General features: G+C 44.5%; 2 protein-coding genes across 4 annotated transcripts; one reads left to right on the top strand and one right to left on the bottom strand.

Moving 5' to 3' along the window:
* Positions 1 to 68: 68 nt before the first annotated feature.
* Positions 69 to 8210, top strand: LOC115157353 (DNA-directed RNA polymerases I, II, and III subunit RPABC1). The gene is made up of 7 exons (XM_029705540.1): positions 69 to 244; positions 3186 to 3360; positions 3520 to 3635; positions 5100 to 5180; positions 7481 to 7539; positions 7683 to 7761; positions 7861 to 8210. The coding sequence occupies exons 1-7, from the start codon at positions 188 to 190 to the stop codon at positions 7924 to 7926; spliced, it is 633 nt and encodes a 210-aa protein (XP_029561400.1). The 5' UTR covers positions 69 to 187; the 3' UTR covers positions 7927 to 8210.
* A 163-nt stretch (positions 8211 to 8373) lies between these two features.
* LOC115157352 (rho GTPase-activating protein 45) lies at positions 8374 to 23199 on the bottom strand. 3 transcript variants are annotated; one of them, XM_029705536.1, is made up of 22 exons: positions 22911 to 23196; positions 21831 to 22233; positions 17036 to 17203; positions 16831 to 16915; positions 16640 to 16712; positions 16382 to 16460; positions 16090 to 16224; positions 15789 to 15850; positions 15554 to 15658; positions 15115 to 15195; positions 13436 to 13600; positions 13110 to 13247; positions 12625 to 12866; positions 12279 to 12427; positions 12019 to 12111; positions 11806 to 11871; positions 11486 to 11640; positions 11196 to 11381; positions 10978 to 11115; positions 9833 to 10080; positions 9443 to 9674; positions 8374 to 9103 (listed from the first exon to the last, which is right to left on the bottom strand). In XM_029705536.1, exons 1-22 carry the CDS (start codon positions 22995 to 22997, stop codon positions 8996 to 8998), a joined length of 3198 nt encoding a protein of 1065 aa, XP_029561396.1. In that variant the 5' UTR covers positions 22998 to 23196; the 3' UTR covers positions 8374 to 8995. The 3 variants fall into 3 exon arrangements, with proteins under 3 accessions (XP_029561396.1, XP_029561397.1, XP_029561399.1); XM_029705537.1 differs by lacking the exon at positions 15115 to 15195 and having other exon boundaries at positions 22911 to 23199; XM_029705539.1 differs by lacking the exon at positions 12019 to 12111 and having other exon boundaries at positions 22911 to 23195.
* Between the last annotated feature and the right edge of the window lie 489 nt (positions 23200 to 23688).

Here is a 23688-nt window from a genome sequence, read left to right as displayed (position 1 = left end):
CTAATCGTTTAAACGAATTGTTCAAATATCAATATGGCAGGCAGAATTGTAGACAAACAAAAGAAGACCTCCTAAACACGTGATTTCGAAGTGCGGAAGTAAAGTTGTGATTTAGGGAAAACGTGAGTGAAGATTTGTTTCTCACGGGTGGAACACATTGGAAAATAGCTAACCTAAAGAATACATTATGGATGACGAGGAGGAGACCTACAGACTATGGAAAATCCGCAAAACAATCATGCAGGTAAATTGTAAAATTGAGAGTACTTCATCCCAGGCACTCGGTTTACAACTTGTTCTCGAGTACCCAAGATAGGCTGGACACATGACATTTTTAACAATACTTTTTATTCGAAAAAAAATCATTTCATTGCATCCGCGGTGGAGCCCAGTTTCATAATATTACCATACATCCCAGCTGCTTGTCGTAGTTTTGAAGTAATCACGAAAAAACAGGCCTTATTTTAACAGCATGTGTCACCCTGCCAGCTCCTATTAGTTATATTGAGCACTGTGGCACCAACTCGCCTTCCGAACGTTCTAATCCCTTTTTGTTGTACTATGTCACAATGGCAACTTCGCTACAGTTGGCAATGGATACCTGCTAACGTTGTTTATAGTTAAAATGTAAACAACAAAAAATGACTCATGTTACTCTGAGGTCGTCCCATTGTTTACTATAGGGAAATATTGGTATGTCTGTCTATTTTGCCTAATATCTCCAAATGTGTATATTTAGATTTGTTTTTAATTGGACACAATTTTAATCATGATAATCTGCTCTTTCTAATTATGTAAGTCTGGGCAATGTATATCGTTGTCATCAAACGCTAGACCAGAACTAGTCAGAAGTTGCCATTTGTTTTCCTACTTCCTGTTATGCCGACATAGGAACACTTGGCACCATTGAGGTGCGGATGTTTACTTTCTACACAAGTTGTTATTTTTCAGTTTCGTCCTAAGAACAGATTGTAGTGGTTAAAAAAAGGGATACATTTTTTGGTGCCATTTAAGCTAAATGGATTTATAACAGGCTGACTACACCGCTCCCGTCGCAAAATAAATGTAGAAATCAATATTATTCAATTATTGCACCCACACTGCTCGCAGACGCACGTTGCCAAGGGCTAAAATAGAAGTCAGTTCTATTTCTGACGCAGATCGCGCTGCAAGTCCTGCCTCTCCCATCTCATTGGTTTATAGAAGCAGGTACCCACGTGCCATGTCCTCATTGGTTATACCCACGTGGGTGACTGAAAGAAGAACGGGGTCAGTGGCAGATCCTATTTTCAGGTCTCTCCTGAGATGTTCGATCGGGTTCAAGTCCGGGCTCTGGATGGGCTACTCAAGTACACCAATGGTGGAACAAGCTCCCTTACGACGCCAGGACAGCGGAGTCAATCACCACCTTCCGGAGACACCTGAAACCCCACCTCTTTAAGGAATACCTGGGATAGGATAAAGTAATCCTTCTAACCCCCACCCCCCCCTTAAAAGATTTAGATGCACTATTGTAAAGTGGTTGTTCCACTGGATATCATAACGTGAATGCACCAATTTGTAAGTCGCTCTGGATAAGAGCGTCTGCTAAATGACTTAAATGTCATGTAAATGTAAAGTACATTCAGACTTGTCCCGAAGCCACTACTGCATTGTCTTGGCTGTGTCCTTCGGGTTGTTGTCCTGTTGGAAGGTGAACCTTCGACCCAGTTTGAGGTTCAGAGAGCTCTAGAGCAGGTTTTCATCAAGGATCTCTCTGCAGTTTGCTCCGTTCATCTTTGCCTCGATCCTGACTAGTCTCCCAATCCCCGCCGCTGAAAAACATCTCCACAGCATGATTCACCGTATCGATGGTGCCAGGTTTCCTCCAGACGTGACACTTTGCATTCAGGCCAAAGAGTTCAATCTTGGTTTCATCAGACCAGAAAATCTTGTTTCTCATGGTCTGAGAGTCTTTGGGTACATTTTGCTAAACTCCAAGCGGGCTGACATGTGCCTTCTACTGAGGAGTGGCTTCCGTCTGGCCACTCCACCATAAAGGCCTGACTGGTGGAGTGCTGCAGCGATGGTTGTCCTTCTGGAAGGTTCTCCCATCTCCACATAAGAACTCTGGAGCTCTATCAGAGTGACCATCGAGTTCTTGGTCACCTCCCTGACCAAGGCCCTTCTCCACAGATTGCTCAGTTTGGCCAGGTGGCCAGCTCTAGGAAGAGTCTTGGTGGTTCCAAACTTCTTCCATTTAAGAATTATGGAGGCCACTATGTTCTTTGGGACCTTCAATGCTGCAGAGATTATTTGGTACCCTTCCCCAGATCTGTGCCTCGACACAATCCTGTCTCTGAGCTCTACGGACAATTCCTTCGACTTCATGTCTTGGTTTTTGCTGTGACATGCACTGTCAACTGTGGGACCTTATTTAGACAGGTGTGTGCCTTTCCAAATCATGTCCAATCAATAAAATTTACCACAGGTGGACTCTGTCTGTCTACAATCAAGTTGTAGAAACATCTCAAGGGTGATCGATGGAAACAGGATGCACTTGAGCTCAATTTCGACTCTCATAGCAAAAGGTCTGAATACTTTTTATACATTTGCAAAAAAAAAAAAAAAAAAACTGTTTTCACTTTGTCATTATAGGGTATTGTGTGTAGATTGCTGAGGATTTTGTTTTATTTCCTCCATTTTAAAATAAGGCTGTAATGTAACAAAATGTGAAAAAAGTCAAGGGGTCTCAATACTTTCCAAAGGCACTGAATATAGGTAGATAGATAGTGATACAGTAGATGAAATAATGTCTGATTCTAGAGGTCCTAAAAATAAAATTTTAAAATTAAATATTTTTCTTTAGGTGAGCCAGGTCCAAGGACCTTTTTATATGTTCAGAGATAGACAGGCTCTGGCAGCCAAAACAGGCAAACACTCCATCTAAAATTGAATCAATTCTCAATTGCAGTACGGTTCCAGAAACCCTCTACTTTCATATCGCATCAAAATAGTTTCACAAATGCACTTACTGTCCGTTACAATACGTTTTCACACGTCCTTTAGTTACAGGTGTTCGGAGCATGCTAGATAGCTAATTTGCACAGGTGGTTGCTTCTGTCTTCCGTCTGTCTTCTGTAATTGATTCTTCAGCTACCGGTAGCTAGCTAACTCCACTTATTTGTTTTCCCCCTTTCATATAGTTGTGCCACGACAGAGGCTACCTTGTGACGCAGGATGAGTTGGACCAGACTCTGGACGAGTTCAAGAGCCAGTTTGGGGACAAGCCGAGTGAAGGGCGCCCACGGCGCACAGATCTCACTGTGCTGGTCGCCCACAACGATGACCCGACCGACCAGATGTTCGTCTTCTTTCCAGGTAACTAGAAGACAAATAGACCTGACTGCCACAGCAGCATGCACGCATTTCCAAGGTGTCACTAGCTATTTTTGGAAAATAACTTTTGGTCTGTGAGCATCAGTTGTCTGGACCTTTACTTCACTACAATTGTTGCACATCAAATCTCTTTGTCCACAGAGGAGCCCAAGGTGGGAATCAAGACTATAAAGATGTACTGCCAGCGCATGCAGGAGGAGAATATCACACGTGCCTGCATCGTGGTCCAGATGGGGATGACGCCTTCTGCCAAACAGGTGGGGCAGGACTGAGCCAATAAGCTTCTCTGTTGCTCTTTAGCCTTCCTTCCTGCTCGGAGTAATCACTTGTATAATACAGTCATACACAGTGCATTCAGACCTTTTCCACATTTTGTTACGTTACAGCCTTATTCTAAAATTGATTAAATACACATTTTCCCTCATCAATCTACATACAATACCCCATAATGGCAAAGCGCAAATAGTTTTTTATTTTTTCAAAATGATTAAAAACATAAACAGATACCTTATTTACATAAGTATTCAGACCCTTTGCGATGCGACTCTAAATTGAGCTCAGGTACATCCTGTTTCCATTTATTATCCTTGATGTTTCTACAACTTGATTGTATTCCACCTGTGGTAAATTGAATTGATTGGACATGATTTGGAAAGGCACACACCTGTCTAAATAAGGTGCCACAGTTGACAGACGGAAGCCACGCCTCAGTGAAAGGCACATGACAGCCGGCTTGGAGCTTGCCAAAAGGCACCTAAAGGACTCAAACCACAAGAAACAAGATTCTCTGGTGTGATGAAACCAAGATTGAACTCTTTGGCCTGAATGCCAAGTGTCACATTTGGAGGAAACCTGGCACCATCTCTACGGTGAAGCATGGTGGTGGCAGCATCATGCTGTGGGGATGTTTTTCAGCGGCAGGGACTGGGATCGAGGGGAAGATGAACGGAGCAAAGTACAGAGATCCTTGATGAAAACCTGTTCCAGAGCTCTCAGGACCTCAGACTGGGGTGAAGGTTCACATTCCAACAGGACAACGACCCTAAGCACACAGCCAAGACAATGCAGGAGTGATTTAGGGACAAGTCTCTGAATGTCCTTGAGTGACCCAGCCAGACCCTGGACTTGAACCTGATCAAACGTATCTGGAGAGACCTGTAAATAGCTGTGAAGCAACACTCCCCATCCAACCTGACAGAGCTTGAGAGGATCTGCAGAGAAGAGTGGGAGAAAGTTCCCAAATACAGGTGTGCCAAGCTTGAGGCGTCATACCCAAGAAGACTCGAGGCTGTAATCGCTGCCAAAGGTGCTTCAACAAAGTACTGAGTAAAGGGTCTGAATGCTTATTTAAATGTGATATTTCCGGGGTTTATTTATTTTTATTTGCAAAAATGTCTAAACTTGTTTTTGCTGTGTCATTATGGGGTATTGTGTGTAGATTGATGAGGAAAAACGATTTAATCCATTTTAGAATAAGGCTGTAACAAAATGTGGAAAAAGTGAAGGGGTCTGAATGGTTTCCGAATGCACTGTAGTTCACAGCCATAATGACGCTACAGCTAACACCTGCTAATTCACATCAGATTACTCCATGGAGCAGAGGAAGAAAATACACCTTTTTTCATAGTATTTTAACAGCGCTGTTACTTTTCGTGTGGCCCTGTCCTATACTGATCACTATCCAGGGGCCAGTTATGACTCCCTTGTTTCTTTCTTTTCAGTCGCTGGTGGACATGGCACCTAAATACATCCTGGAGCAGTTTCTACAACAGGAGCTCCTCATCAACATCACAGAGCATGAGGTATGTGCGCTAGTTTAGAGTTGCAGTTGCAGCCAAATAAATTGGTACACTTCCACCTTTCTTAAATAATTCCCTATTTCTTGCCCCCAAAAATAGATGAAATTGAAAAACTTTGTCTCCACACCTTATTGGATTCTCAGCATTGCAGAAGGATTTTATTTTTGTAAACATAAGTTTACAATTTTAATTAAGATTAAATGGTATGGACAAAATTACTGGCACCCCGGAGCTAATACTTTGTTGCACAGCCTTTGGCCAAGATAATGTAGCCATCAATAAGCTTGCTGCACCTTTCTACAGGCAATTTGGCAAACTGCTCTCATTCTTCTATATTTGAGGGATGCTCTCCACCAACTGCTGGTTTTGGATGTGATTCAGAACTGTCCAGTGTTTCTTCTTGAACCATTCCTTTGTGCTTTTTGACTTAATAATCTGCTAATTTCACGATGCCTTGCGCATGTTCAAGGCCCCCAGTACCAGAGGCAGCAAAGCAACCCCACAGCATTATCAAACCTCCCCATGGTTGATTGTAGGGAGGGTGTTCTTTTCATTGAATGCTTCATTTGGATGACACTAAACAGAGCTCTGATCTGTATTGCCAAAGGGCTCTAATTTTGTATAATTTGTCCACAGAACATTTCGCCCAGGATTTAGGCTTGTTTAGGTGTATTTTTTGTGAAGTTCAATCAGGCTTTCGTGTCTCCTTCAGTAGTGGGGGCTTCCCCACGACCAAACAAAGCATTCAACAAAAAAAAACACGCATCAAAATAACCCTGGAATGGTTCATTGATGGCTACAAGAAGCATTTGTCAGCAGTTATCTTGGTCAAGGACTGTGCAAACAAGTACTAACTTCAGGGTGTCAATAATGTTGTCCATGCTATTTGTGTTTTATTTTCTAAATTAAAAATAAAAATGATTCTGCAATTTTGAAAATCCAATAACAAGGTGTGGAGTGCAACATTTTCTTCAAATTTCAACTTTTTTTTAGAAGAAATTAGGAATTATTTTAGAAAAGTGCGAGAGGGCCAATTATTTGGCTGCAAACTGTATAACCTGCACACACAGTATCTTGCCTGAAGGGGACTTTGAGCGTGTTCGAGTTGTCTTACTAAAGCAGATGAGAACAGATGGAAGTCGATGATTGCGGTTGGGGGAGGTACGTCTGCGACAACTGAAAGTCAGTGTTTTCTAACGAGGCTCATATCAACATGGCAGGTGTTCTTTTTAAAACTTTTCCTTCAGAATGTCCAAATAACCTTTTCTCTACCGTCCATATCACACACTCACAAACATACAATACATTTGTGAAAGAAGGGTCTCAAAGATTTACATTTATTTGTAGCCAATTCGTTGTGGCATAGTTGGTTCTTGTTTCAGTCGCATCTTTGGTCATATTTGCGTTAGTCAGAGAAAAACACCATAATGATTGGTTGACAATAGTGCCTCCCACAATGCAGTCGATGGCTGAAGACAGGGTGCAGTTGGCAGTGGTGGAAAAAGTACCTAATTGTCATACTTGAGTAAAAGTAAAGATACCTTTATAGAAAATGACTCAAGTAATAGTGAAAGTCACCCAGTAAAATACTATTTGAATAAAAATCTAAGTATCTGGTTTTAAATATACTTAAGTGTCAAAAGTAAATGTAATTGCACAAATATAAAAATCATTTCAAATTGCTTAAATTAAACCAGACGGCACAATATTCTTGTTTTTGTTAATTTACGGATAGGCAGGGGCACACTCCAACACTCGGACATAATTTACAAGCGAAGCATTTGTTTAGTGAATCTGCTAGATCAGAGGCAGTAGGGATGACCAGGGATGTTCTCTTGTTAAGTCTGTGTGAATTTGACCATTTTCCTGTCCTGCTAAGCATTCAAAATGTAATGGGTACTTTTGTGAGTCAGGAAAAATTTATTGAGTAAAAAGTACATTGTTTTCTTCAGGGATTTAGTGAAGTAAAAGTTGTCAAATATAAATAGTAAAGTACAGATACTACTTAAGTACTTTACACCACTGGCAGTTGGTGTGGAGAAACTTTGAGGACTGTATTTAAAAAACTGCATGACCTTTGATCATGTGGTTTTTGTAAAGTTCATGCAGTAGACAAGTCCGACAATTTCTATACCCAAAATGCAACACATTGAAAGTTGGTGATCAGCACTGATCAACGATGGTCTCTGAATGCATGAAACTGATGCGTTCAAACAAGCCCAATGTCTTTATACTACATAAACAAAATATTTTCTGTAATTATATGCTCTTTGATTTGAGTCTTTTATTTCCTATCTTTTTAGCTGGTTCCTGAGCACATAGTGATGACAAAAGAAGAACTGTCAGAGTTGCTGCTTCGATAGTATCTTTTTAGCACTGAATGCAGAATTATTTCTATACCATGCATTACACAATACATATTTTTTTGTTACCATGTTCCATATATATATAATACATGAATGATGGTATGATGTTGCCATAGTGATTCCTTGATTGACGTGTCAGTAAACTGAAGGAGAGCCAGCTACCCAGGATTCAAGCAGGAGACCCTGTGGCCAGATACTTTGGACTGAAAAGAGGACAGGTATGACACACACACACAAACAAATGACTGAGGCGTTTTATGTGCGATTTTAGTTTACAGTACTCCTGTGTTGACCTGCTGGCCTGTCTGTTCTAACAGGTAGTGAAGATCATCAGACCTAGTGAGACTGCCGGTAGATACATCACCTACAGACTGGTGCAGTAAACACACTCCAGCTCTATTATGGACCAGGAGTATGAGATCTGATGATGACAGGGAATGACTGAAGATGTTCCATATGAAGAAGAAAGAACATGCTCTCATCACTTTGTCTCCCAATAACTTTTGTGAATAGGTTGACTTGCTTACCTTTTGGCACTACTAGTTTTTATGAATGTGCTTGAGGTGATAACCTCTTCATTTGTTGGATTTTAAAAAAATGAGCATTTTTAATTTGAACGGGCAAATTATTTATTTCAGAAGAAATAAATCCAACTGTTTTTAATGTCGAACAGCAAGGCAAGGTCTTTTCACATTTGAAAAAATGTCCCACATAACTGATTGAGGTTGAATGCACACTGAACATTTGTGTTCATTATTACCGTGACTGAAGTTACTGTGTTGCAAAACAGTCAAATCTCAGCAACAATCATTGGGAGTCAAACATTTGCATAGTGCTTGACTTGAATTTTATGTCACCAAGGATATACAACAAATCATGTTAGAACTGTAACAATATAAACATATTATCATCTCTCAATGACTAGCACCCCAACCAGCAGCAGTGCTGAAGCAGTGGTGTGAGTACACAGGCAGACGGTAGGCTGGAGTATAGACATACCATATGAATACACCGTACAAGAGGTATACAGAGAGAATACAAAAAGAGGAAATTGCAGGAACAAAAACACTGAATCTCACATTCCTTCCTGGTATCTCACCAGGTAATTAAACAATAAAAATAGCTTTGTGCAGCATTTTGGCAAAACTGGTTTAGAAAATCATAGCTCAAGTCATGCAATGAAATGAACACGTTCACACAACAGCAATATGATATTCTGCTATCCAGTCATTGTATTCACTTTTTCATCAGTAGTCAACGCATTAAAACAGTAAGTTGGAACCACTTTCATTTCAACTACAATTTCCCAAATGAATTCCAATTTGTAGATTTCATTAAGTACTTTTTCATTTCCATTTTTTCCAGAAGTTCTTTGTTGAAGATTTCAGGTCCAGAGAGGGTCAGTGGGTGCTGCGGCTAAGGGTTCCTCCTCAGTCTGATTCCACTGGTCTCTCAGTGGTTTTCTGGCATCTCACCCCCGTCGTGTTGTGAGTCTGTCTTGTCTCCCTCGTCTCTCCCCTGGACTCCTCCCCCAACCCCACAGTCTCTCCCCTCCACCGTCTTAGGAGAAACACACAGCAGAAATGGTTGAATGTGATAAACACAACTGGCTGTGATTGGGAGTCCCATAGGGCGGTGCACAATTGGCCCAGCGTTGGCCGGGTTTGGCCGGTATAGACCGTCATTGTAAATAAGAATTTGTTCTTTACTGACTTGCCTTGTTAAATAAATAAAAAATGTAATATATATTTTTAAATGCATCCTCTTCTATTTGTGTGGTTGCTACCGCTCTTCTACCCTCGGGGCCCATAATTGTATTTTCCTCACATCACTTGTTTCTAGAGCAGAACCAGCACACTGTTTCACTATGACACCCTACACCCACAGTCGCTCACTCACCTGGCTCTGGCTTAGGGCTAAGGGGGAAACTGGGGTGCCGTTGGAGCTGTCATGGAAGAGGGTGCTGTAGAAGACTATGAGAGTCTCTACGATGCGGGCCTGGTGGGGGTAGTCTACTAGGGAGGACAGGGCCACGGTGGCCCCGGAGGGACGGGGACGCATCAGGGTGGGACCAAACACAATGCCCAGGTTACTGGGACTCATCTTGTTCTCCTGCTCACACTCACACACCCTGAGAGGGGAAAAGTGAAGAAATAAGAGGGAGGAAGGAAAGAGTAAGAAAGGAGAAATGGCCACGATGAGCTATTTGTTCTTCATCAAACGTTAGGATTAATGTTCCGTGTTAAAATCACATTTTATGTGTGTGTGCCTTACTCATGGTCACCTCACCTGCGCAGATGCTGTGCAATATAGCGCAGTGTGGCTGTATTAGCCTGCGGCAGCTCCGTTAGCATTAGCTCCCTCAGGCTGTGGACCAGAGTCAGGACCTCCAGGGGAGTCTCAGCACCCAGGTCTGCCAGCACTGCTGCCCCAGCCACCTCACCTCCATCTGGGCTAGGAGACGCAGAACGCAGGCTCTCCTTGGCCAGCCCCATCAGAGACGGATAGAGATGGAAGGGCAAGATAGGCTCTGGCAGCTGGAGAGGGAAGAAGGGAAAGCGAGGGGGGGGGTGGAGATGAAGAGAAGGGGACAGAGAGTGAGGAGTTGGAGTGGAAGAGGAGGACAAATAGTGAGGGGGTGGAGAGGAAGAGGAGGACAGAGTGAGAGGGTGGAGAGGAAGAGGAGGACAGAGTGAGAGGGTGGAGAGGAAGAGGAGGATAGAGAGTGAGGGGGTGGAGAGGAAGAGGACAGAGTGAGAGGGTGGAGAGGAAGAGGAGGACAGAGTGAGAGGGTGGAGAGGAAGAGGAGGACAGAGTTAGAGGGTGGAGAGGAAGAGGAGGATAGAGAGTGGGGGTGGAGAGGAAGAGGAGGACAGAGTGAGAGGGTGGAGAGGAAGAGGAGGACAGAGTGAGAGGGTGGAGAGGAAGAGGAGGATAGAGAGTGAGGGGGTGGAGAGGAAGAGGACAGAGTGAGAGGGTGGAGAGGAAGAGGAGGACAGAGTGAGAGGGTGGAGAGGAAGAGGAGGATAGAGAGTGAGGAGGTGGAGAGGAAGAGGACAGAATGAGAGGGTGGACAGGAAGAGTAGGACAGCGTGTGAGAGGGGTGGAGAGGAAGAGGAGGACAGAGTGAGAGGTGGCGAGGAAGAGGAGGACAGAATGAGGGGGTGAAGAGGGGGACAGAGCGTGAAAGGGGTGGAGAAGAAGAGGAGGACAGCGTGTGAGAGGGGTGGAGAGGAAGAGGAGGACAGCGTGTGAGAGGGGTGGAGAGGAAGAGGAGGACAGAGTGAGGGAGGGTGGAGAGGAAGAGAGGGAGGGGAGAGGAGAAAGAAGGGGACAGAGGGTGAGGGGAGGGAGTGGGATGCAGAGTGAAGGAGGGATAGTGAGTCTAGAAGTGGAGGGAGAGTATTTTGTGAGTGTATGTAACAGTATGTTACCTGTCTGAGGTAAAGTTTGAGCATGTTGCTGATATCATGAGGAAAGGCTTGGGACAGTTCCACCAGCTCTTTCCCATTCTCAAAGGCCTGGCACAGCTTCTCCACACGAGTCTTCACCCCATTCACACGATAGATACCCTACACACACACAGTTTATATGACAAGTCATTCTTTGAATGTGTGTGTGTGTACTACTCTGTGTGTAAGTGTAAAAGCACCTTCATCCTAAGAGCCCTGCTCTCTATCTCTGTGATGCACTTCCTGATGACCAGAGGCACACCATCGGGGTCTCCCAGCCCCTGCGTGAAGTCCCTGCCAAACAGCGACAGGCGACCTTGTAGCTTCTTATGGCCACACTGGATAGCCAGGCTCTCCAAGCAACGCCTATGGCATGCCAGATAACACTGCAGGAGGGAAGACAAGCAAATAATATAGTAACTTTACAGTCAGTAAACAGAGTAGACATATTACACAGTCTACTGTACCTCCTAGGGTGTGTGTGTCTCACCTCCTCACACTCTGCACCCTGGAAGTACACATAGCTGTTACACTCTCTGCATTTGGCAGGTGTGCGGAGCTTGCGGAGTCTGTGGGTCTTTGCTGCCTTGGACATTCCCACATTCCGGAAGGGACCAGTGGGAACGGCCATCTCTGGCTCTGTCCCTGAACACACAGCAAGAGAAAAGACAAGAGAGAAGAGAGAGTTCAGAATGAGAAAGAGAGGGTCATATCCTAATCTGAACTATCCATGCAATTCTCCCGCTGTGTGGATCTCGATTTAGACAGAGTTCAGACAAACGGAGACTTGAGGAGGACAGTGTTTGTTACCCTGTTCAAACGAGGTGACGTTTCCATCATGTTCCTCCAGTTCTTCATTGGCTTTAGGTACGTGCCCTGAAACACACATGCAATACACTATTATATATCATTGAATATTCTGAATTATGCAACGCTGGACCCTTTTCTGTAATCTAGAAATTGCTGAGGCTCTATGGTAGCTGTGCTGGAGGTTGACATTCTAGTTTCTACATCAGGAGGTACCAGTGCTGGAGGACTCCAGACCATAGACTCCTCCAAGACAGTCCGAGTCCTTCATCGTTGACGGCCAGGACTTGTGTGATTGGTGACATTGCCCTTCAATAAGGACACATACCACCAATGAGCTTTCAAATGAAGCACCATAATGAAAACTTCTAATCTTGGTTTGTGGTTCCTATAAATCACATCTGTGGTGAGAAAAGTGTACTCCTCTTCTTCTTAGACCATTAGAGAAGACCTTACACGAGTCAATCAGGACTCACCACATCTCTGTGTGACTCCATCCTCAGCACCACCCTCATCTGTGGTAGGTGTGGTCTCCGTGCTGATTGGTGCGTCCGTGGGAGGTGTGGTCTCCGTGCTGATTGGTACATCCGTGTTAGAGCTGTTGTGGCGGGTGCGTCCAGACAGACTGATGAGGGAAGGAGAAAATTACATTGCTTCCTCCTGAAAATCATAGTAGTTGGTAGCCAACTAACTGGCCTGTTCTGACCCTTTGAAGGCTAACGCCACTTACAAAATCTTTCTCTGCACCTGGTATTTTCTGATCTTGACAACAATATGAATCACTGAAAGGTCAACTGTAAACCATTTCAAGTGTGAACCCACTGGTTTGATGAGTAGGGCTCGAAGTGGTAGTGAGCTGCAGGCTCTGTGTTCGACAGATGTTTGGCATCCTCTGTGCTCGTGTTGAGATGTCTGGCATCCTCTCGGCTCTTGTGTAGATGTCTTGCGTGAGCGGCGTACTGTTGTCCCGGCTCGTAGAGCTTGGTGCTCTCACACAGAGTCTGGTAGTGGACTGGCAGCGCTGCTGTCTGCATGTGCAGCAGCTGATAGTACGACACCGTGCACTGGGGAGGGAGACATGTTGTAAAGAACTACAACACCCAGGAATAAGCAATTCGATGGAGACAAACTACAATTTCCATGAACACATTTCGTCTGTCCCAAGATCTCTCGTGAACAGACTTCATAAACATAATCTAACCTAAAGGTGGATGTAGTCATGATTAGGACGTTTGATTGGTCAGTGCAATCCACCTGCAAACAAGTTGAGGGTTTTACTTCCCTGATAGATGCGTGAGTTGACTTACAGATCTGAGGGTGTGGTCTGTGTGTCTGATGACATCATGGATCTGTCTGAGAGTGCTGCCCTTAGTCTGCTCTCTCTCCTGGTGCCGCGCCTCCGCCTCGGATATCCATGCACGATACACAGCCTCTGCCTCTTCAGCCTGTAGAGACACACATGGACCAGCCATTAGTTGCGATTCATTTTGCTCGCCTGGCATAACTGAGTTGGCAGAGTTGGCACTTCAGGATCTATGAAAAGGTCTGAAAAGTGCAAACTTGGTCCATCTGGCATGCAAGGCAAGCTAAATTCGAGACGCGCTCTCTGCCCCTATCAGACTAGTCAGCTGACCTTGGTCCTGGCCTCCTCCTCCAATCGCTTCTTCCGGTCCAGAGCTTTCAGCCCGCCTGCTCCCCCTTGTAGCTCCTCCTCTGCCCGACCCCTGGCCTTGTCATATTCCTCACAGCGAAACATGTACGAGCCTCGAGCTTTACGCATGCCACTCTCAGCATCAGTCTAGGAACACACACACACACACACACACACACACACACACACACACACACACACACACACACACACACACACACACACACACACACACACACGAAATAATAGTAATACATTTTATTTGGTGGATGCCTTTCAGGGTAATCAAGGATATCTTACATTACAAGTAGCCATTAAAAGCAAGTGTAGTTCATAAAACCAATTGCATCAATCAAAGTCAACATTTTATCAAAGGACCAGATGAAATAGGACAAATAAAAGAGGATGAAAGTGTTGGGAATAGGATACGAACCTGGTTTAGGTAAGGGTTTAGGTAAGGGTTTAGGTAAGGGTTTAGGTAAGGGTTTAGGTAAGGGTTTCGGTAAGGGTTTAGGTAAGGGTTTAGGTAAGGGTTTAGGTAAGGCTTTAGGGGGTAGGGTTGGGTAGAGGATACGAACCTGGTTTAGGTAAGGGTTTAGGTAAGGGTTTAGGTAAGGGTTTAGGTAAGGGTTTAGGTAAGGGTTTAGGGGGTAGGGTTGGGTAGAGGATACGAACCTGGTTTAGGTAAGGGTTTAGGTAAGGGTTTAGGTAAGGGTTTCGGTAAGGGTTTAGGTAAGGGTTTAGGTAAGGGTTTAGGTAAGGGTTTAGGGGGTAGGGTTGGGTAGAGAATACGAATCTGGTTTATGTAAGGGTTTAGGAGGTAGGGTTGGGAATAGGATACGGACCTGGTTTAGGGTAAGGGTTTAGGGTAAGGGGGTGGGCTGGGGGGACACATAGGGATACATGGGTATAGTGAGAATGCACAGAATGGAGGGTAGGACAGAGAATCATAGAGCACAGGCTATAGGTTATAGGCATCCTTGAAGAGGTGTGTTTTAAGGAGGTTTTTGAATGAGATGATTGTGTCTGCATGTTGTATGTGTGGGGGGGGGGGGAATCTCATTCCAGCAGCTGAAGGCCCGGGCACCCATGGTGGAGAGGTGGAATGAGGGGGTGACAAGGAGACCAGTAGAGGAGGAGTGGAGGGAGCGTGAAGAGGCATCGACTGAGAGGTCAGAGAGGTAGGTGGGTGCCAGGTTGTGGAGGGCTTTGGTGAGGAGGACTGTCTTTAAGTTAATAAAGGATTGCACAGGGAGCCAGTGTAGATTGATGAGGATTGGTGTGGTGTTCAGTTGATCTGGTGCTGGTGAGGATTCTGGCAGTAGAGTTCTGGACCAGTTGAAGTCTGTTGGTGAGTTTGGTGGGGATACCAGTGAGGAGAGTGTTGCATGGAGGAGTTTCATTGCTGGAGTGTGATAGCGAGGGGCGGAGCCTGGAGATATCGCAGAGGTGAAACCATCCTGGTGATGGTTTTTATGTGGGGTTCGAAATAGAGGGAGCAGTCTAGAGTGACACCGAGGCTTTTGACAGAGCGATTGGTAAACCATCTACTCTCACTGAAATATGGAATATCAATGTCTTTCTCATACATGACATAAGAGTGAGACATGATAACACGTGCGCGGCATTAACATGTCAAAGCAACATGGACAAGACTTTACCAGTTTCCTCTGGGCCCTCTGCCACTGCTCTCCGAGCTCTCTGCGTCTCCTCTCATGCTCCTGTTTACACTGCATCAGAGGCTGGGCCAGAGAGAGGTTGAGATAGAGACATTTTCTCACTTGTAATAATCCTTGTAGGTGTGTGTGTGTGTGTGTGTGTGTGTGTGTGTGTGTGTGTGTGTGTGTGTGTGTGTGTGTGTGTGTGTGTGTGTGTGTGTGTGTGTGTGTGTGTGTGTGTGTGTGTCACAGGCTGCTGAGGAAGGACATAATACTGGCTGGAACAGAGCGAATGGAATGGCATCAAACACCTGGAAACAATGTGTTTTCATGTATTTGATACCATTTCAATGATTCCACTCCAGTCATTAACACAACCGTCCTCCCCAGTTAAGGTGCCACCAACCTCCTGTGGTGTGTGTGTGTGAGATACTGTATCTACCTGTAGAACAGTATGTATGGAGCCAGTGGTTTGCTGCACTCCCACACTCTGCTCCAAGTCCTGCTCCAGAGCCAGAGAGTAGATGGAGAAGAATGGCATCTGGGGCTGAAAGAGAGGGAGAGAAAGAGAGAGGAGAGAGAGAGAGAGGAGAGAGAGGAGAGAGAGAGAGAGAGGAGAGAGATTTGTATGTGTTTATGTGCACGTTTGTCTGTGTGTGTGTGTGTTCTCCCATTACCTGTGCGATGCTCTGCTTACAGGACTGACACAGCCTCTGCAGTCCCCTGGCAAACTCCATCTCTGGAACACACAGACACAGAAACTCACACACTACTTACACATACCTTGTTAGCAGAAAACTAAAAAAGCAGAACTTGAAGTGGACAACAAAAAGTTTGGCCCAGTTCCATTTCTGCCCCTAGATACTGGTCAGGTGTATGTAATCTAGTTGAAGCCCTAAGAGGCCGAGAACAACTGCTGATGGACACAGATAGAAGAGTAAAAGAGACAGAATAATTAGATGAGTCGAAGTGATCAACCCAGAGCAGTCCTTTTCTCCACATAGCTGATAACATCCTTCAGGTATCTGGACACAGCCTTGGCATAGGAGAGAGCGGTGTCCACTCCTCCCTCACTGCACTGCAGTAGGAGGTCAGCCTGCTCTCCACTCAGCACTGACACACACACACACACACACACACACACACACACACACACACACACACACACACAGACACACACACACACACACACACACGAGAATGTATGAGTATGACATGATTGGAAAGGGAATGCTTAGACATCGAGGACAACATGTCATTTTGTACTTACTGCAGCAGTCCTGCTGGTCACTCCTCCCTTGACAGTCTTTGGCCTGGGCCGAGTCTAAGCCATACAGGTTCTCCATAGACTGCACACACACACACACACACACCATCTCCGAGGTCACACAAATACTTAGACTGAGCCATCCTTTACGACCAAAGAAAACATTGTTTGTTTTTTACACACACACACACACGCACGGACACACACACACACACACACACACACACACACACACACACACACACACACACACACACTCACCCTGCTCCGCTCTGTTAGCGGTAGAGACAGGAGGGTGCTGCTGTCCACTTCTCCCATCAGAAGTTCCGACACACTGAGGGGGAGAGAAGGAAAGGGGTGTAAAATAGGGAGAGAGGGGGGAGAGTGGGAAAAACCTTATCAATGTAGATCCTAGGGATAGTAGAGCGAAACACACACACACACACACTTACCTGCTACTGAAAGCCACAGCCATGGTCTCGATGGCTTTCTCAAAGTCCTGCTTAACCATGTCACTGCTGTCCTTGTAACTAAACCCTGGACACATCAAATCAAATACACACATTTGATCTAAGTACACTCTCATTACAAACTCCACCCACACCTTGATCCACACACATTCCAACAGGTGTCCAGTTCTAACAGTAGAGCTCTGACCTTTGACCTTGGAGATGAGTGTTCCAGCAGCAGTGAGGGTCTCTACAGTGTTGAGGAGGGGGTAGGCACCGATCACCTGCCTCAACACACGCAACACCTCTCCCAAACACTCCTGGGCCAGGTCACGACGGTCCAGCTGCCTGTCTGAGAGGTTATCTATCTGCCTGCCTGAGACAGAGACAGACAGCTATGTTATTTATATGTCTAGAACTAAAACTGAAACTAAACATAAAGAAATAAGCATGAAAAAGAGGTTTGAAGTGACATTCATAATTGTAGCGCAGTGAGGCAACCATGCGAGTGAATAAGTTCAACTTTAAAACACAACTTTAAAAATGTACTAAAATAACCTTAGATTATATGCTCACGCACGTACACACCACAGAATTTGGATTGAATTCGATTTTTTGTTAAATATCAGAACAAACATTTCCCAGAATGCATTAGATCAAACACGGCAGTATGGAAAGGAACAATCTAACATCTCATGACAAAGAAAAATACTGTTTTACATCTAAATTATAATCAAACTAATATTTAAATTTATTTTTTTATTTAACTAGGCAAGTCAATTAAGAACAAATTCTTATTTACAATGATGGCCACACCGGCCAAACCCGGACGACGCTGGGTCAATTGTGCACTACCCTATGGGACTCCCAATCACAGCCGGTTGTGATACAGCCTGGATTCAAACCAGGGTGTCTGTAGTGATGCCTCTAGCACTGAGATGCAGTGCCTTAGACCGCTGCGCTACTCGGGAATATGTGTATTCATTGCATTAATAAATGGCACATCCTTACGATAAAAGATTTGTCAAATGAATGAAACTTTCATGTTTCACTTCTCAGTTGAATTGGTTTGAATTAAATTCTACTTCATTCAATTCATATTTTCCTTCCTGTAGGTTGGGGCCAATTCGAATTCACCCTGACACACACACGCGCACACGCGCACACACACACACACACACACACACACACACACACACACACACACACACACACACACACACACACACACAGGAACAATATGTTATAGAAAATGTAGGTTATTTAAGCAATAAGGCACTAGGGGTGTGGTATATGGCCAATATACCACGGCTAAGGGCTATTCTAAAGCACGACGCATCGCAGGGAGTGCCTGGAACCAGCCCTTAGCCGTGGTATAATGGCCACTGCTTTATTCATATAAAAAATCTGATTTATTCATTTCTCCATGTGGACATCCTCCCAAGGCGCCGTATTGTTATTATAAACTGGTTACCACTGACGTGGTCTTCCTGTCTGGGTTGGCGCCCCCCCCTTGGGTTGTGCCATGGCGGAGATTTTTGTGGGCTATACTCGGCCTTGTCTTCGGACGGTAAGTTAGTGGTTGTAGACATCCCTCTAGTGGTGTGGGGGCTGTGCTTTGGCAAAGTGGGTGGGGTTATATCCTGCCTGTTTGGCCCTGTCCGGGGGTATCATCGGATGGGGCCACAGTGTCTTCTGATCCCTCCTGTCTCAGCCTCCAGTATTTATGCTGCAGTAGTTTATGTGCCGGGGGGCTAGGGTCAGTCTGTTTCATCTGGAGTATTCTCTTGTCTTATCCGGTGTCCTGTGTGAATTTAAATATGCTCTCTCTAATTCTCTCTTTCTCTCTTTCTTTCTTTCTCTCGGAGGACCTGAGCCCTAGGACCATGCCTCGGGACTACCTGGCATGATGACTCCTTGCTGTCCCCAGTCCACCTGGCCATGCTGCTGCTCCAGTTTCAACTGTTCTGCCTGCGGCTACGGAACCCTGACCTGTTCACCGGACGTGCTTGTTGCACCCTCGACAACTACAATGATTATTATTATTTGACCATGCTGGTCATTTATGAACATTTTAACATCTTGACCATGTTCTGTTATAATATCCACCCGGCACAGCCAGAAGAGGACTGGCCACCCCTCATAGCCTGGTTCCTCTCTAGGTTTCTTCCTAGGTTTTTTGCCTTTCTAGGGAGTTTTTCCTAGGGAGTTTTTCCTAGCCACCGTGCCTCTTTCACATGCATTGCTTGCTGTTTGGGGTTTTAGGCTGGGTTTCTGTACAGCACTTTGAGATTTCAGCTGATATACGAAGGGCTATATAAATACATTTGATTTGATTTGATTTGAATTAGAGCAGTAAAAATAAATGTTTGTCATACCCGTGGTATACGGTCTGATATACCACGGCTGTCAGCCAATCAGCATTCAGGGCTCGAACCACCCAGTTTATAATAGTACATAAACAGACAGTATACACACACAGCACAGTACAAGTATAAACACACATATAATGAATCAAGCAAGAGGTCATGTAATGAAGCACTGGTTACTGGGAAAAAGGAGAACCAGCACCAGTAGCCGTCATTGAAACACAGCTACTGTTATACTTCTCCTTTATTGTGTGTTGTTTCTCAGTCGGGCCTTAGACGACTAAAGTGTAAAAATCAGGAACTGTAGGGCTGTTGTCTGTCACACTGCCACTCTTGATGTAGGAAGTGGTGGTGGACACGGACAGCACGTGAACCAACGTTAAAATGTAGTCAAGAGGCAGTTTGGGGCTGAAACGTCAATGTTTTAAGAAAAATTGACTGTGTACTACTGCTTAGACCCTTAATTATTTAGGGGCCTAACTCTTTGTGAGTGTACCATCAGTTGGCTCTTGTTCTGGGGTTGATTTTAACACTCCTACCTCTGTTGTCACATTGTAATAACACACATACACACTAAGAAAAGTCTCTCTCTCTCCTCCCTTCGTTCTCTCTCTTTCTCCCTTATCTCCTCGCCCTACTTGGAAACTGAGAACAGGAAGTTGTGATGAAAATAGCTGCCTGGACAGGAAGTGAAGTCACCCTGACATGGCTTAGCTGGTTCATTCCAAGAAATGAGTGCCTTTTGCATCCCTTTGATATTTTGAAGTAGAAATTGTGCACCAATATTGAATGTTAAAAGCCTGTTATATTCAATATAGACCACATGGAGAAATGAATAAATCCAATTTTTATATGAATAAAGCAGTGGAGGGCGGCTTTTGAGGGGAGGACAGCTCATAATAATGGCCGGAATAGAGTGAATGGAATGATATCAAACACATGGTTTTCATCTGTTTGATACCATTCCATTCACTCCATACCGGCCATTACACTCCATACCAGCCATTACACTCTATTCCAGCCATTACACTCCATACCAGCCATTACACTCTATTCCAGCCATTACACTCCAACCAGCCATTACACTCTATTCCAGCCATTACACTCTATTCCAGCCATTACACTCCATACCGGCCATTACACTCTATTCCAGCCATTACACTCCATTCCAGCCATTACACTCTATTCCAGCCATTACACTCTATTCCAGCCATTACACTCCATACCGGCCATTACACTCTATTCCAGCCATTACACTCTATTCCAGCCATTACACTCCAACCAGCCATTACACTCTATTCCAGCCATTACACTCCAACCAGCCATTACACTCTATTCCAGCCATTACACTCTATTCCAGCCATTACACTCCATACCGGCCATTACACTCTATTCCAGCCATTACACTCCATACCGGCCATTACACTCTATTCCAGCCATTACACTCTATTCCAGCCATTACACTCTATTCCAGCCATTGCACTCCAACCAGCCATTACACTCTATTCCAGCCATTACACTCTATTCCAGCCATTACACTCCAACCAGCCATTACTATGAGCAGTCCTCTTCTCAGCAGCCTCCACTGGAATAAAGACTTGCTAAAGTGCCAGAATTCAGCATTTTGTCCCTCTGTGACCCTCTGTCCAGGAATATTTATACCACTTAACCACAAAATGTCTCCAAGTTTTCACCATCATTGTAAATCCCTAGTTATTTTTGTTGCTTTGACAAAGGCATTTCTGAAGATGATTATTTATTTAATGTGATTAATGTGAAAACGTCCCTCATTTTAAGGTCAACCCTGTTACGTGAACTGAACTCTCGTTTTAATTTGGTGAAACTATTCCTTTTTAAATAATGTTTTCAAAAATAAACATTGAACATCTAATAGTCAAAGCTTAGTGTAAAAGCAGATGAGCTGGTTTTACTATTTTGGGTCATTTTCTGGTGTTTTGTGGTGGAAAACTGAGTGGGTCGAGCATAACAGGTCAACCATGTTACCCATAGATAGACAGACTAGAAATGTTTTAAGCTTGCATTCAATTACCCCTCCCTGTTGTACACAACAAGCTTCTATTTCCCCTGTCACATGGAGATTGATGGCTGATTTAAGATGAAATCGTGAACCCTGTAACTTTATTTGGAACTTAATAGGCTCTTACTATAGTACTTTTTTGAGATGGGATTTTATTTTTATTAAGTTGAACATGTGCTCTTTATGACAGAATTTTAGAATGAGGTGAAATCTAAAAAAAAATGCACCAAGTTACACATCTGAAAAGGCACCGAATAGGTGGAACGACCCGGCTTGCTAAATTCCAAATCGACCCCTAGTCCTCGTAATGTAAGGGTTCTGGGTTAAAGGAAAGCCTGTGAGCTGTGTTTACACACCAGACAAATACTATAGTGCTGCGTACCTTGTGTGACATACTCCCTCTTCCTTCCTCAGTTTCACCAGGCATACTGACACACACACACCCTGGGACACACACAATGTTACAACATAACTAAGGGCCAGGGTTTTTTCCTTTCCATATGACCTGACTAAGAAAACTCTGAACTCTAGTTATAGGCTAAAAATAAGAATTTTTACTGGTCAAAAACTCCTGGCCATTATAACGCCTCTCTCACCTTCCCCCAGCACCATTTCTTTCAGTTTCTCCACAGCCTCAGCGAAGCAAGCCACGTCCCGGAGCAAAGAGGGGATGTCCTCCACTTCGATGCCCACCTCCGAGGCCTCTGTGGTGGGGCTGGAGGCAAGGCTCGCTCCTTTCCCCTGGGTCTTACTGAAGGCCCAGGCTCCAGCCGCCTGTAGGGGGAAGCCAGCCGCACTGGCATGTCGACTCAGGGCTGTGGGCCGTCTAAGGCAGGCTCCAAGGACAGGGGGAGGGCTAGCGGCCGTAGCCAGCCTGGGGTGCAGCAGACAGGTGGTAGTGGGGCAGGGAGGAGCCTGGGGGTCCTGGAGGGATGCAGGGAAAGGGAGGGGGACATCCAAGCCACCATCTCTAGTGGGTTGTTCCTGGAGGACAGATAGCTGGTGTTGAGACACACCAGAGGACAGGGAGAGGTAGGGTGGGGAATGGTAAAGTGAGAGCAGGGTAGATAGAAAGAGAGGAAGGAGAGGAAAGAGATGGGGAAGAATTAGAATGTTGGTGATGAGTGATGCCAGAGATGTTATGACAAGAGGATGATGATGCTGTTGATGAAGACAACTGTTGTTGAGAAACCTGTGCCTCTAAAACAATTTGAAAGGCCATGAGTCACAATGCAAAAGCATATGGGAAAAACACAGAAAGAGAAAGATGATTCAATGAGGATGACCAACACTGGAAAATTCCCAAACACTGACAAGTTGACTTCTCATTGCCAGGTGACAGGTGTGTCAGACTGGAAGCCACGCCCACACCTGGCGGCATTGCAAAACATAAATCCCTTAAAGTTGGCATTAGCAAGCCATACACATGTAATGTAAGACAGTTTCCGCATCAGGGACATTCTTATCCTACACTACCAATGCCTGATGCAACTTCAAGTAGATTTAGCTAGTAGCTAAATTATGTATATACCATCGCAAACTCGCGGGGCTTTACAAGCAGTGATATAAATTACGAAATGATTAAAACGCGCAAACTCAGCAAACAACGCAGGACTGAGATGAAAATAGTCTTCATAAAGCTAGGCTAGTTTAGCTAGCGAGTTAACGTTACTTACTGATGAGTTGTGTGACCCAAAGTTTTCCCCAAGACTCTTCTTTGAAACTGAAGTTTTATTTAATTCCTTTTTCTTTCTATAGAACATTTTCAAATAGCATCCTATCTATTTTAATATAAATTACACTCCATTGAGATTGAAGTTTGCTCCAAACGTCGCTTCCACAAATTCCCTTGTGCTGGTTGGATTGATTGCTTGGCTTGGCTGGCTGGCTGGCTGGCTGTACCGAACTCTGTGCTTGTACCGTTATCTTTCTTCCTGGCTGTAGTTAGTAGATGGGGTCAGTCCACACTACGCCTGTAGACCACTGAACTGCATGGCCATACTGACACCTGCAGGGGTAAATATTTAATGATTTCTCACCCTAAAGATGGTGCCAACAATGGCAATTGTGTCCAATTTTGGTGCCAGTGCCAACTAATCAAAATATCTATTTGATTGGTTTCATAACTAGACCCACAACTGCACATTACATTAACCATGTTAGATCATGTACCAAGTAATGTTTCGTCATGATATGATTACAGCTTTTTGTAATAAATGGTTTATTTGCTATTATAAACTGTGTGGTTAGAGCCCTGAATGCTGATTAGCTGAAAGCCGTGGTATATGAGACCGTATACCACGGTAAGACAAAACATTTATTTTTGCTGTTCTAATTACATTTGTAACCAGTTTAGCAAAAGCTACCTCAGGGGTTTGTGGTATATGGCCAATATACCACAGCTAATGGCTGTATCCAGGCACTCAGCGCTGCGTCGGCATAAGAACATCCCTT

This window comes from Salmo trutta, chromosome 21, assembly GCF_901001165.1.
Source record: "Salmo trutta chromosome 21, fSalTru1.1, whole genome shotgun sequence".
Lineage (NCBI taxonomy): Eukaryota > Metazoa > Chordata > Actinopteri > Salmoniformes > Salmonidae > Salmo > Salmo trutta.
This window is presented reverse-complemented; position numbering and strand designations above follow the sequence as displayed.

Coding starts and splice junctions, on each gene's coding strand:
- LOC115157352 (XM_029705536.1), bottom strand. CDS start 22,997: ATGTTCTATAGAAAGAAAAAGGAATTAAATAAAACTTCAGTTTCAAAG. Junction 13,601..15,114: donor AGAGGGCCCAGAGGAAACTG/GTAAAGTCTTGT, acceptor GTGTGTTCCTAG/ACTGATGCTGAGAGTGGCAT. Junction 10,081..10,977: donor TCAAACTTTACCTCAGACAG/GTAACATACTGT, acceptor TTCCCTCTCCAG/CTGCCAGAGCCTATCTTGCC.
- LOC115157353 (XM_029705540.1), top strand. CDS start 188: ATGGATGACGAGGAGGAGACCTACAGACTATGGAAAATCCGCAAAACA. Junction 7,540..7,682: donor TCAGAGTTGCTGCTTCGATA/GTATCTTTTTAG, acceptor TTGACGTGTCAG/TAAACTGAAGGAGAGCCAGC. Junction 7,762..7,860: donor TTGGACTGAAAAGAGGACAG/GTATGACACACA, acceptor CTGTTCTAACAG/GTAGTGAAGATCATCAGACC.